Genomic DNA, 14,979 nt, shown 5'->3' on the forward strand with positions numbered 1-14,979 from the left:
TCACACAATCTCCCCCTTGCACTCCTTCTCCCCCCCCCACCCCCCGCCCAATTTTGTTGCATTGTCTTCTCAGAATCTATGATATGTTAAAACTTTAGCTTCAAGATTCTGTTTCTGGTTGTTGCTTCTAATGAACTAAAGAGGATTTCAGAGATGCTCTCCAAAGTATCGTATAACTAATATTCACTTCATGTAATTATCTTCATGAAAATGCTTGTTATGGGCTGATTAAAGACCTTTATTCAACAGAAACTAGACTTATTGAGAAATGACAGGTTTCTCCATTCACTTATATGTGTATATTTAATGTGCATTGAAAAATACATTTATATTTCCATCCACTCTCTGACTGTAACACTGCTTTAATTTGAATAGTATGTATTTTTAATTCACTTTCACACTTGCTGATTAGATAACATTTGAAGAGAGAAAGAAATTAAGGACGATTGTATTTATGTGTTCTTGTTTTTTCTCCTCCCCGTTGGCAGCCAATAGGAGCTTTGAATCCAAAAAGAGCAGCATTCTTTGCAGAGCGTTATGAATCCTGGGAAGACGATCAAGTTCCAAAGTTCCACTATGGCACTCATTACTCAACTGCAAGTTTTGTTCTTGCATGGCTGCTAAGAATAGTAAGTTCAATTTGAATAATAAACCATAAATAAGTAAATTCAATGTTGTGGAGAATATGCATTGATTAAAAATCATCAGCATCTTTTTTGAACGGTGAAATTTTTTTCAGTGATTGAGGCTCTATATAAGTATCTCTTTATCCCATTTGATCTGTATTTTATAACATGTTACTGTAGAATGGCCATAAAAATGTTTCACCTGGAATTGCGTGAATCTTTTTCCTTAAATTTGCCTCTTCAAATCGTTGATATCTTACCAGACTCTAAATTGTAACATATGTTATTTTCAAATGTAGTCTATTAAAATAAGAACTAAATAAGATTCCCTTAACACAGGCATATATTCATATATTTTGGAAACTTCAGTTGCCCCAAATGGAATAAGGTGTGTTTGTAATTTACACCAAGACTGCTGTGTATTGATAACATATTGGTTAAACAAGAAATGTTTCCGTAAAATTGAAAGGTGATTCATCTACTAGAAAGTAATTTCTTTGGGAAAGCATTAGCAGCACATCGTTAATTAAAGCTTGTTAGAGGGTACAGGCAGATATAAATCCTAGAGGTAATTTATAGTGCTTAGCTAATTTCAAGCAATTATCCACTAATATGTGTTTAAGTGTTCTTTAACTAAAAGGAGGCTTTTAAATCTTCCAAACATTTTTCTTTTCTTAATCATAAATTAAATATTGAGCCATAACAATAGGAAAATTACATATTGGACTGTTTCCCTGGACTGTGAAGCAAATGCAGTCTAATTTATGTCTGAATGTTACTAATAAATTGTTCTTGGAAAGGAAGAGAGTCTGAAAAATATTGAAGAGAGTCTGAAAAATACTAAATTTTGGAAATATTTCTTCTGAAACAAAAATAATGTAAGAATATTAATGTAATAATTTAGGTATAATTCCCAGTCTATGCCTAGTACGTATTACTGGCTAATGTCCATTGGTCACTAAGTATTTAGATATAAAGATTTATAAAAACCACATTTTTATGCATGAGGGAATATATGGCTCTTTTAAATGGCTTATTTTTTAGGAACCCTTCACAACTTCGTTCCTAAATTTACAAGGAGGGAAATTTGATCATGCAGATCGAACTTTTTCATCAATTTCCAGAGCTTGGCGAAACAGTCAGCGTGATACATCTGATATTAAGGTACAGAAATACTTCATTTTACAATTATTATTGCCAATGTGTTTCTTATTGAATGAATGTTGATAATTTCTCTCTTGCAATACAGCCCTATTTACTAAAGGTGAGCCTCAAAGGATGAGGTCTTAATTAAGTGGCCAATAACCATTATATAAGATTTCTCTCTCTTTCTCCCTCTACCTCCTGTGTCTGTCTCTTTCTGTCTGTCTGTCTCATCTCTCTCTTTAATTGTGGAACAGTTGTTTTCCTTCCTCCTTGGAATCCTTTTTAAAGGAAAAATATAGTAGTATGGATGTAAGGCAGCATGCGTAATGGAATTCCAAACTCAATAAAATTAATATAGTCACAAAAATACTGTGAGAAAGATCTCAGATGTTTAGTTTAATTCAACTTATTTCATTTTATTGATACTTTAGCAATCCCCTGTCTCTATTCTTAAGGTAATCATCTTTTACCTACTGCTGGTTCTAAATGCCTACCTGACTCTGCTTGTTATAGAATTGCTTTATTGTTGAGGGGAAATGAGTTATTCTATCTATATGTATGTTCAGTAGCTCAAAAACTTTGCACAGTAGCTGATGTAATACTTTTGCTTCTGTGCTCAAAAGTACTGTATTTTAGTTTTGTGACATAGTGTCTCTTTCTTTACTGTTTAGATGCTGTTGAGTAAAACGAGATATGCCTGTGGTTGTGTCCTTAGGTGTCGTAAAGAGCTATGTCTTATACATAAATAATTATACTATATGGGAGAAAATGATAAGTAACATATGAGAAATATTTGGGCTTGAAAGAGGAAAAGTTACATTACTAATGTTTATGTTACTATAGAGTACTTTAAAAAATTAATTAAAATTATAATTGTATCTTACTTTTAGTCATGATACATTACAGTCTATAAAAAGTGTTCACATACTTTATCTTACTGTAGAGTATAACATTGCTTATAGCCAAGATATTTTATTGAAGATTCCATCATATGCAGAAATAATCTCTTTCTGTAATTTTTTTTTTGGGGGGGGGGCGGGGGCCGCGTCGGGTCTTAGTTGCGGCATGCAGGACCTTTCATTGCAATGTGCAGGTTCTTCATTGCGTTGTATAGGCTTCTCTCTAGTTGTGGCATGCGGGCTCCAGAGCAGGCTCAGGAGCTGCAGCACGCGGGCTTAGTTGCTCCGTGGCATGTGGGATCTTAGTTCCCAACCAGGGATCGAACCGGCATCCCCTGCATTACAAGATGGACTCTCAATCACTGGACCACCAGGGAAGTCCCCAGAAATAATCTTTTATATTGGAACATCTATAGGAATTTTTGATAGCACAAATAATGTACTCTGAAATACTCTTGAAATTATCATATTCCTTAAGAATCATCAGTAGAGGGCTTCCCTGGTGGCGCAGTGGTTGAGAATCTGCCTGCCAATGCAGGGGACACAGGTTCGAGCCCTGGTCTGGGAAAATCCCACATGCCGCGGAGCAACTAGGCCCATGAGCCACAATTACTGAGCCTGCGCATCTGGAGCCTGTGCTCCGCAACAGGAGAGGCCGCGATAGTGAGAGGCCCGCGCACCGCGATGAAGAGTGGCCCCCACTTGCCGCAACTAGAGAAAGCCCTCGCACAGAAACGAAGACCCAACACAGCCATAAGTAAATAAACAATAAATAAAAAATTTAAAAAAAAATCAATTGACCATAATTAAAAAAAAAAAAAAGAATCATCAGTAGATAATTTTGAAATGGATAATTAGATAACAGTAAATCAGAATAGTTAACAGATTTAATAATGGTTTCTACTTCTAATCTCAAAGCTATTTCTTTACTTACTTTAACCTTTTGAGAAGTCATAAGAGATATGGACATATGAAAACATTGATAAGACTGACTTTTTGTTATCAAATTGAAGACATGAAAAAAAATTTTTAATTCCTAAATTCCTTTATTTTTTAAGTATCTCAGGACCAAGTTATAACCTCATACATAAGTTTGATAATAGAAGTGTAAACAAGAACAAAATTATGCATTTGAATTTTTTTCTGCTCTGTAATAGAGAAGTAGTGGATATCTTCAAATTTCTACCTCTCTGTACTAGACATTCCCGCTTAATGCTTTGTTGGACGGGAGGTACATGTGATAGATCCTTGTAGTTTGTTGTCTCTTTTTCCTAAATCTCGGCCTTTTTCTGTCAAGATTCTTTAATTAGCACATGTCTGGTTCCATTTTCCCAAACATTTCCTTTAAAATACCCCACTTGTAAAAAAGATAAAAAATAAACCCACACAAAACAGCTACAGCATTAAAAAATAAAACCCCCAAAACCCATATGAACTTTACCTTTCCCCTTCCTTATTTTTCTCATTACTCTTGTTTCTTCACAAATAATGACTCAAATGCATCTCGCTTCCCTTTGAATGCCTCAACAGGCTTTGATAAAAACAGCCCCAATTACTAAACAAATACTAGAATTTTAGTTCTTGTTATTGTGCTACTTAATTTCTAGCTTCCTAGCCTAGTTATATAGGGCATCTAAATGAAGAAGTAGAGTAAAAAGTTAAGGCAAAAGTTAAAAGAAAAGAATTAAAAATTCCAAGTGTCAAGTTGATTGGAGCCTGCTTAGAGATACAGCTTTATTCTTAAATACCATTTCATTATGTTCAGAGGCACAGAAATTTTCTTCAGGACAAACTTGGATGAAACCCACTTGCTCTTCTAACCAATATGTATATTTTCCTAATTTTCTTTTTTTTTTTTTAAACCATAAAATATCTGTAAGGTGAATATGACATTGATAAATTACTCCATTTTCTATATTAATAACCCAGTAATTTGGACCCTACAACTTAGTGAACACTTTGAAAAGTATATAATACATGGTTACACAGGCTATAGGCTATTTAAAGCGCCTCCTTATAGTTGGTCCTTCTACGACTGAGGAGGGATTTAATCATGCCTTTTTTATTTTTTGTTTTCTGATCTTGCCTCTTCATGTTACATTCTAACACTTTATAAAGCATGTTTAAATTATTATAATAATATAATGTATAAGAATGAATATATTAAGAAAGCACATTTAAATCACTATAATAAACATTGAGATATAACATTATATTTCAGATGGAATCATATTAATTATAGTCTGATCTTTATTTGTGTTGTCTTGTTAGAGTTTCTAGAAATACTAAGGAAAATGTTAAACAGTAGAGAGGGGATAGTGAAGTATGTGAGTGGGTGGTAGGAATCACTTCACTGAGTGGATTCTAAAGTATACCTTGCTTGATTAATATGCATTCTCTAATGTTTTCATGACATTTTACAAAAATGAAATATTGTTAGGTAGATAGAAGATTTATTTAAATTAATTTTTCAGGGGAATTCTCTGGCGGTCCAGTGGTTAAGACTCTGCACTTTCACTGGCAAGGGTACAAGTTCAATCCCTGGTGGGGGAAATAAGATCCCGCAAGTAGCGCAGCGCAGGCAAAAAATAATAATAATAATAATTAATTAATTAACTAATTTTTTGGAAAAAATAAGAATAAGATGATAACATTTCTAGTACTTAACTTTTTTTGCTAAAGGGGAACTGTCACTATAATATCTTAGGATCCCTATTTCTTGCATTCTGCTAATACTCAGAGAATAATTTTACTGAAAAAATATAAGTTATTCCTAAGAAATAAAGGTTAAAATATTAATTATTTTTATTTCAGAGAAGAAAGAGACATTATTAGATTTCACTAAAGCAGTCTTTCATTTTTAGCATGATTTACCATTTTAAAATTGGGGGGTTCATTTGTGTTTCGGTTCATCATTGGTGGTTCCATTTCAGGCCTGACCCTCAGTGATGCTTTTTATTCTGTCTGGATAAAGAGTTCAGAAGTGTTGATCAGTTCTCTAACTAGGCTTACCACACTGTCCAATAGAAATGTAATGTCAACCATAATTACGATCACATATGTAATTTTAGATTTTCTTGTAGTCACATTTTAAAAAGTCAAAAGGACCATGTGAAACTGATTTTAAGAATATATTTAACCTGATATATCCAAAATATTTTTATTTCAGCATGTAATCAATATAAAATTATTAATTGGATATTTTACATTCTTTTTTTTCTTAATATTAAGGCTTTGAGATTTGGTGTGTATTTTATATTTACAACAGGTCTCTTCTCAGACTAGCCACATTTCAATTGTTTAATAGCCACTTGTGGCTAGTGGCTACTCCATTTGGCAGTGCAGACTTAGGGCATTGTTCTGGCATCACACCAAGGGATAGCTTTCTGCTTATGGAAGGAAGAATGCCTTCATCCTCTTTGAGCAACAATGTTCCTGATGTTGTACTCCATCTAAATATGAACTGACAGGTAGTAGCAATAATAGCTAGTCTTGAGGACTGGAATAGAAAGTGCTAAAATTGGGTTGGAGAATCATCACTGTGATAAATAATATTTTAAAATCCCCCAGCAGAAAACTGGGCAGCTACATGTAAAAGAATGAAATTAGAACACTCCCTAACACCGTATACAAAAATAAACTCAAAATGGATTAAAGACCTAAATGTAAGGCCAAACACTATAAAACTCTTAGAGGAAAACATAGGCAGACCACTCTATGACATAAATCACAGCAAGATCCTTATTGACCCACCTCCTAGAGAAATGGAAATAAAAACAAAAATAAACAAATGGGACCTAATGAAACTTAAAAGCTTTTGCACAGGAACTTCCCTGGTGGTGCAGTGATTAAGAATCCACCTGCCAATGCAGGGGGCATGGGTTCGATCCCTGGTCCGGGAAGATCCCACATGCCATGGAGCAGCTAAGCCCGTGCACCACAAGAACTGAGCCTGTGCTCCAGAGCCCGTGAGCCACAACTACTGAGCCCATGTGCCACAACTACTGAAGCCTGCACACCTAGAGCCCTTGCTCCTCAGCAAGAGAAGCCACCGCAATGAGAAGCCCCCGCAATGAGAAGCCCGCGCACCGCAACAAAGAGCAGCCCCTGCTCACCACAACTAGAGAAAGCCCACGTGCAACAATGAAGACCCGACACAGCCATAAATAAATAAATAAATAAATAAATTTATTTATTTTAAAAACTTTTGCACAGCAAAGGAAACCATAAACAAGACAAAAAGACAACCTTCAGAATGGGAGAAAATATTTGCAAACAAAGCAACTGACAAAGGATTAATCTCCAAAACATACAACTGCTCATGCAGCTCAATATCAAAAAAACAAGCAACGCAATCCAAAAATGGGCAGAAGACCTAAACAGACATTTCTCCAAAGATATACCAATTGCCAACAGACACATGAAAGGATGCTCAACATCACTAATCATTAGAGAAATGCAAATCAAAACTACAATGAGGTATCACCTCATACCAGTCAGAATGGCCATCATCCAAAAATCTACAAACAGTAAATGCTGGAGAGGGTGTGGAGAAAAGGGAACCCTCTTGCACTGTTGGTAGGAATGTAAATTGATACAGCCACTATGGAGAACAGTATGGAGGTTCCTTAAAAAACTAAAAATAGAACTACCATATGACCCAACAATCCTACTACTGGTCATATACCCTGAGGAAACCATAATTGAAAAAGAGTCATGTACCACAATGTTCATTACAGCACAATTTACAATAGCCAGGACATGGAAGCAACCTAAGTGTCCATCGACAGATGAATGGATAAAGCAGATGTTGCACATATATACAATGGAAGATTACTCAGCCATAAAAGAAATGAAATTGAGTTATTTGTAGTGAGGTGGATGGACTTAGAGTCTGTCATACAGAGTGAAGTAAGTCAGAAAGAGAAAAACAAATACCATATGCTAACACATATATAAGGAATCTTAAAAAAAAATGGTTCTGACAAACCTAGGGGCAGGGCAGGAATAAAGATGCAGATGAGGAGAATGGACTTGAGGACACGGGGAGGGGGAAGGGTAAGCTGGGATGAAGTGAGAGAGTAGCATTGACATATATACACTACCATATGTAAAATAGATAGCTGGTGGGAAGCAGCTGCATCGCACAGGGAGATCAGCTCGGTGCTTTGTGACCACTTAGAGGGGTGAGATAGGGAGATATATGTATACATATAGCTGATTCACTTTGTTGTACAGCAGAAACTAACACAACATTGTAAACAATTATACTCCAGTAAGGATGTTAAAAGAAAAAAAGAAAAGGGTGGTTATCGTAGGTCATGCTGATGCTGTGCTTCAGAGAAGTCTTGCATCCCTTGATGCAACCCTATCCATTTTAAAAATACAGATACCCAATTCTTTCTCAAAGAAAAATAAATCCCCCAGCAAACTGTTTCAAGTTCTAAAAAAATCATTTAAGTTTAGAAACTGAGGTGCAAAACTGAGGTACTGTCTTCAGCCTGAACCATCATAACCAAATCTTGTGGAACAAATCAGACTCATAAAGCTTGAATGAATTTCATAAGGCAGTCAATGTAAATATTAGGCAAATATCTAAGCTTTTCTAGGCAGTTCATTGTTACTGATTCCCCACCCCCCAGCTCCCCGTTGAGGCAGCAGGCAGCATACACGTTTTCAGGTACCTTTAGTGTCAATAAATTTAATCTAATGATTAAATGGAATCTGATTTGCTGCAGTTTAAACTCTTTTCCTTCTCTCCTATAGAAATGATTAACACATCAGGATCCGAGAGTGGAAAGAGTCATAAATGTCACCTAGGTTCATTATTTTAGAAAGGGGGCAGTAGTAAATGGATCTTTTACATTCTTTACATCTTTTACATGGAGATTGTTGGAGAACTATACTTCTCTAGAAGCTTGGAATTTAATACAAAAATATATTTTAAAATAACCTGGGCTAAAAATAAACTTAGGGTAACAAGTTTGGTGGAATCCTGAGATAGCATTTAATTTTTAAAGTTTTTATTTTAATTGAGTTTATGCACAATCAGGCCCTGGTTGTGATACAGCATCAAATGAGACAGAGCATTGCCTTCAGTGAACATTTGCAGTAAAGGGGGTACTGACGATAAAAGCATTGCAGCAATTCAGTGTAATAAAGGATCTGTGGCTCATAGATACAAGATCTGAAATGAGGAGAAGGGAGAGGAAAGAGGAAATCCAGGGCCTATCATGGGGTGCCTTATAAGCTTTCATAAGGAGGTTGGACTTTATCCTGGGGGCAGTGGGGAGATACTGGAAAGGTCAAAGCAGAGGAGATTTTGTGGTTTTAAGTGACCGCTGTGATCGGTGTTTGAATATGTATTACACTGAGCAGGAGTGGAAACAGTTAAGTAAGCTGTTAAAGTAATGGGGTGAAAGGCAGTGGAGGCTTAAACTCAGTAGTGGCAATGGTACTAGAGAAATATGATGAATTTAAGGCATATTTAAAAGGTAAGAACTGTTAGGATTTGCTGATTGATTTGTCTCCTAAGATGAGAGAGAAATTAAATTTGACCTGGACATGTACTTAGAGAACACAGAAGAAGAACAAGTTTAGTTAGGGCATGGGGATCTAGCTCCCTACCTTCCGGCAGAAAACTTCCTATGACAGGTGAATTCAAGTCCCCCCAAACACATTTAGTTAAGCCAGCATTTATTGATTATTTTATCATATGCAATACATAGTAGGGAGTGTTTGGGGTTAAAAGGGAAAGATAAACACAGTTCTTTACTTCACGTATCTCCAGGTGAGAACAACAGGTATACATAAAACTATTTATTTTTAATACAAGTTAGACAGTGCTAAGTGCTATAATAAGATATAAACAAAATGAAATTAATTCTTCCTGGAGGAAATGGGGTTGTGAATGACTTCACAGAGTAAGTGGTATTTGAGTTGTATATTAAAGGATGCAAGGGAGTCTTCCACCTCCCAGATTTACATCTCTAGCATGTACATTTATCCTGATATCTGACTCGCTCCTTAGCATCTCCATTTCAGCATGTAAAATGTGTCTCAAATTTAACACATTCAGAACCAAATTCCTGATCTTCATTCCTTTAAACCTGCTCTTCTCACAGTCTTCCCTTTCTTAGTTAATGGTTTCCGAGTAAAAGCTGTTGCGAGTAAAAGCTGAAGTCCTTACAATGCAAGACCCTACAGCAACTACCCCTCCCCTCCATGATTCTGTTACGTCTTGAACTCTTTGTACCATTTGCCCTCTTGTCCACTCTGTTCTAGCCGAACAGGACCTCCTTGGTATTCCTCACAAACTCCAGGTATCTTCCCACCTCAGGGCCTTTGCTTTTACTTTTCTTCTCACCTGAAAAATTCCTCCAGATATCCTTATGGATTCATTCCTTCAGCCATTTCAAGTCTTTGCTCAAATGTCACCTTCTTAGGGAACCCTCTTGCACTGTTGGTGGGAATGTAAAGTGATACAGCCACTATGGAGAACAGTATGGAGGTTCCTTAAAAAACTAAAAATAGAATTAACATATGATCCAGCAATCCCACTACTGGGCATATACCCAGAGAAAACCATAATTCAAAAAGACACATGCACCCCAATGTTCATTGCAGCACTATTTACAATAGCCAGGTCATGGAAGCAACCTAAATGCCCATCGACAGACGAATGGATAAAGAAGATGTGGTACATATATACAATGGAATATTACTCAGCCATAAGGAGGAACGAAATAGTGCCATTTGTAGAGTCATGGATAGACCTAGAGACTGTCATACAGAGTGAAGTAAGTCAGAAAGAGAAAAACAAATATCGTATAATATCGCTTATATGTGGAATCTAAAAAAAAATGGTACAGATGAACTTTCTTGCAAAGCAGAAATAGAGACACAGATGTAGAGAACAAACTTATGGATACCAAGGGGGAAAGGGGGTGGGATGAATTGGGAGATTGGGATTGACATGTATACACTGATGTGTATAAAATTGATGACTAATAAGAACCTGCTGTATAAAAAAATAAATAAAATAAAATTCAAAAAAAAAAAGTCACCTTCTTAGTAAGGCCTTCTCTGTCCTCTTTCTTTAAAAGTACATGCCTCATCCCATGCACTTTAACTCACTTCTCAATTTTAGTTTTCTTCATATCACTCACCATCCGACACACATGTCTCTATTTATCATTTATGTCTTATCCCACTGGAACATTAGCTCCATGAGAGCATGAACTTGGACTGTTTTGCTCATTGGTTTATTCCTAGAGCTTAAAACAGTACCTGGAACACAGTAGGCACTAAAACATTTATTAAATTAATGCTTTGATGAAATATAGAAGAGTATTCTGAGCAAAGAAAATGACATGAACAAAATTCAGAGAAAAGGCTTAGCACATTGGGGAATGCTTATTGGTCTGCTAATTGGTCTTATGTGCTTGGTGTGTAGGAAACAGAGAAGGAGAAATAGTGAAAGGCAACTGTGGTCTAATATGAAGACCCTCAGTAATATTCTAAAGATGTTTTTCGATTCGCAGTCCATGCAATCTCTGTCACAGCTACTCAGCTCTACCACTGTAGCCCAAGAGTAGCCATAGACCATATGTAAACAGATAAGTGTGACTGTGTTCTCATAAAATTTCATTTACAAAAACAGGTGGCAGCGTTTTGGCTCCTGGGCTGTATTTTACCATCCCCTGCTATAGGCAATGAGGATCCATTTAAGATTTTGTACTAATTGGCTCTATTATTTAAAAAAAAAGGCTCTTTGGCAGCGGTATGGAAAGTACTGGGAATGGGGAAAAGAGATGAGAGCTGGAGGTAGGGAGAAATTTTAGGAGGCTATGACAGTTAAAAGTAAAGACTGTAGGAGCCTCAACTAGTCAAAGAGCTTAGGGAGTGACTCAAGAGGTGGGTTAAAAGTAATTCTCCAGGATTTGGCACTTGGTTGACTGTAAAGGGACAGGAAGGCATAAAGATGATTCTTTAGATTGGGTGCCTAGATAAATGATGATGCTGTGAATTATAATGAAGCTGGTATGTAGACCAAATGTGTGAATTCAGTTTTTGACACATTGATATATTTTCAGAATAACCAGGATATTATCACCTACTAGTTGAAAATTCAAACCTAAGCTTCAGAATAGTGTCATAGGCATGTAGGGTAAGAAGGAATATTAGGCGATACTTATCTTGAACTCCTCAAAACAATTGTCTAGTCTCTTGATCTCCACTTTTTCAGCTCCCATCATGTCCCGAGCCCACTCGAATCAAGCTTTCTTCTCCACCATGTTATCGAAATCAGTCTTGTCAGAGTCATTGATGAACAACTTCCATGTTGTCAAATGCAAATTTTCAGTTCTCATGGTACTTGATCTGTCAGCATTATTGACACAATTAATTTATCCATTTTCCTTGTAACATTTTCTTCACTTGGTGAAGGAGCCATCTTCTCCTGGCTATCTTCTTACCTTTTTTTCAGTCTCCTTTACCGGATTATCTTGTTTTCATACCCTCAATTACTGGAGTGCCTTTCGGCTTAGTCTTTAGATTTCTTCTAATGACTTCTTCTAGTGTCAACACTTGCTCCCTAGGTGATCACACCTTACCTCGTGGCTCTCCCCTGAATTCTAGAGCTATATATCTAGCTCCCTTTGAGCTAGATGTACGTTTACAGAGATTTTAAACTGAACATGTCCAATATCAAACTCTGTCTTTCCCTCTTACCCTCCTCTCTACCCTAAGGAAAAAGTCCTGCTCAATACCTGCATTTGCCATCTCAGTGAAAGACAGCACTGTTTATCCAGTTTGCTCAGATCTTTAGAAAACTTGGAATCTTTGATTCCTCCCTATCACATACACCTCACTGCCCATCTTATCAACCTTCAGAATATGTCTAGAATCTGACCAGTTATCACCACGTCCATCACGAGGGCCCTGGCCCAAGTAACTGTAAGTTCTCACTTCCCGTGCTCCCCATGTGGTGTTTTCTCCATACGACAGCAAGAATAATCTTTTATATTATAAATCAGATCATATCCGTGTGCTCACATACATCCAGTGCCTACTCATCTACCTTAGAGCAAAATTCAGGTTCTTAACGTAGCCACTGAGGCCCTGTGTTACCCCCGGTTGCCTCTTTGACGACACATCTCTTTTACTCTCCTGCAGCCTCGCTTGCCTTTGCTGTGGTTCCTTTTCAAAAATGCCAAGCCCACTTGGCATTACAATGGCGCTTTCATTGCCATTGGCCCGGGTTCGATCCCTGGTTGGGGAACTAAGATCCTGCAAGTCGGGCGGCATGGCCAAAAAATAAATGCCAAGCCCACTCCTGTTTTGGTGGCTTTGCGTATTACGTTGCCTCTGCCTGAACCACTTTCCCGCAGATAATGCTTCGTTCATTCCATTTTTTTCATTCAGGTCTCTGCTCAAATGTCACCTCCTCAGAGTGGACTTCCCCGGACACCCTCTCTAAAATAACACTGCCCAACCCCCATCATTCTCTATCCCTTTATCTTTTTTTTTTTTAGCATAATATTTGCCACCATTTGACACAGTACATATATTAGTTTGTTTATGTTATGTCTCCATAGCTACAGTTCTGTGAAGGTGGGGGCTTTGTGTGTCGTTCATTTGGTAACCTCAGCATTTAGAACATTTAGTTAGAAATCAATAAATATTGGTTGAAAGAATGAGTAGATATAAAGATATCGAGAAAAGAGGCATCAGTGAAAAAGCCTGGGAAAAACAGAGAGGTAATCTGAGGAGAAAGAGGAGAGTGTAAGGCCATTTCAGCCCGAAGGGCACAGCAAAATCCAATGGGTAGGTGCTCCAATGGGGCTACTAACATCTCGTATTTTAGGAAGGGGGCTTATCTCTCCACAAGAGAACTGGTGGCTGAATGTCATCTGCTGACTAAGAGTTGTTAATGCTCTAATTTTCTACATTTTTACAATTAAGCACATTGAGTTTTTACTGTTATAGCTTTACAAAAGAAGTCCATATGGACATCCTGTCACTGATTGTATCTTGGATATTCAATTTAAAAATCTATTTTATAATTTATTGTGTATCATTAATGATGAATGTAAAATTTTGTTATGAAATCAGTAGGGTCAGTACAGCATATTCCATACTTAAAATTAAGTAAATAGAGTGCAATTAAATCCTAAGAATTTACTAAATAATATTTTTAAAATAAATGACTATCAGTAATATTACAAGAATTAGTTTTAGCTTTAAAAATTAACCCTTAAAGGTATTAAGTGTATACCTGTTTGTTAGAAGTAATAATACAAAATAGAGATGATCAGAGAATAGTTCTATTTGTGTCTTGTGAGATTTGTTAAACATGAGACCTTTGACTTGTCCTCCACTACCTCAGAAATCCCAGGGGCTGTGATCTGAAGATAAGTTAGGTTTCTTTTTTCCTCTTTCAGCATGTCTTCTACCATAATACATTCCACAGATGCTGATAGCATCAGCTTTAGAGCCATTTATAAGAAAATGTTTCTACAGTTAGTAGAACATAATTGCTGGACATTTATTCCTTGATGTATTTGTTAAGAGAAAAAGCTTAAATTAGGATGATTTGATAGTTTTATTTTCTTCATTTATTCTTCCTATTTTCAAACAAACTTTTAAATAATTCAGAATTTTTAAAATGCTAAAAGAAAGTAAAATTAAAATCTTACCCTTTTCTAGCCATCCTTTGCACATTTCTGGCATATGTACTTCCCTCCCTCCCTTCCTTCCTTCCTCTCTACCTCCCTCCCTCCTCTTTATCTCTCTTCATTCTCCCTCTGTCTTTCTCTCTCCCCCTCTTCTTTCTTCCTTCTCTCTCTTCCTCTCCCTCTCTTTCTTTTATTTTTTTGGTCAGTCCCTCTTCCACCCCCCGCCACACACACACTCACAACCACGTTAGAGTCAGCTCAAGCTGTCTTACCGCTCTCTTAACGATGTAGAACACTCATACTCTAACTGAACTATATATGTGTTCATCCTTGTTTTTATACATAACTTACAGATTTGTTAATTTAACCCTTTTTAACACTTTTCTTCTTCATGCATCAATAGGTTAAATGATGTACCCATGTACTATTTTTTTTTTAGCTTTGAACTTTGTGCTCTTTATGTCTACAGTGAACCATTTCTTTTTCGTGTGTTCTTCGAGAAAAATTACTTGAAAAACTGAATATTTTTCTTCTTATGCTACTTACATAGTGGGCAGGAAAAAACATTTTTTTAAAGCACTTAGAAAATGTTCCTATCTTCCCAAATTATAAAAATGTACACAGGTCAGC

The 14,979-nt window shown here is 36.5% G+C and overlaps 1 protein-coding gene across 4 annotated transcripts in view; it reads left to right on the plus strand.

The window, feature by feature from the left end:
* LRBA (LPS responsive beige-like anchor protein) overlaps positions 1 to 14,979 on the plus strand; it is a 776,641-nt gene that overhangs the window by 604,177 nt on the left and 157,485 nt on the right. For all 4 annotated transcript variants that reach the window (XM_061192552.1, XM_061192551.1, XM_061192553.1 and 1 more), the window contains exons 45-46: positions 489 to 629; positions 1,671 to 1,790. In XM_061192552.1, the coding sequence (XP_061048535.1) occupies positions 489 to 629; positions 1,671 to 1,790 (261 nt within the window). The remainder of the gene's footprint in view (positions 1 to 488; positions 630 to 1,670; positions 1,791 to 14,979) is intronic.

The sequence above is a fragment of the Eubalaena glacialis genome, chromosome 5, assembly GCF_028564815.1.
Source record: "Eubalaena glacialis isolate mEubGla1 chromosome 5, mEubGla1.1.hap2.+ XY, whole genome shotgun sequence".
Classification (NCBI taxonomy): domain Eukaryota; kingdom Metazoa; phylum Chordata; class Mammalia; order Artiodactyla; family Balaenidae; genus Eubalaena; species Eubalaena glacialis.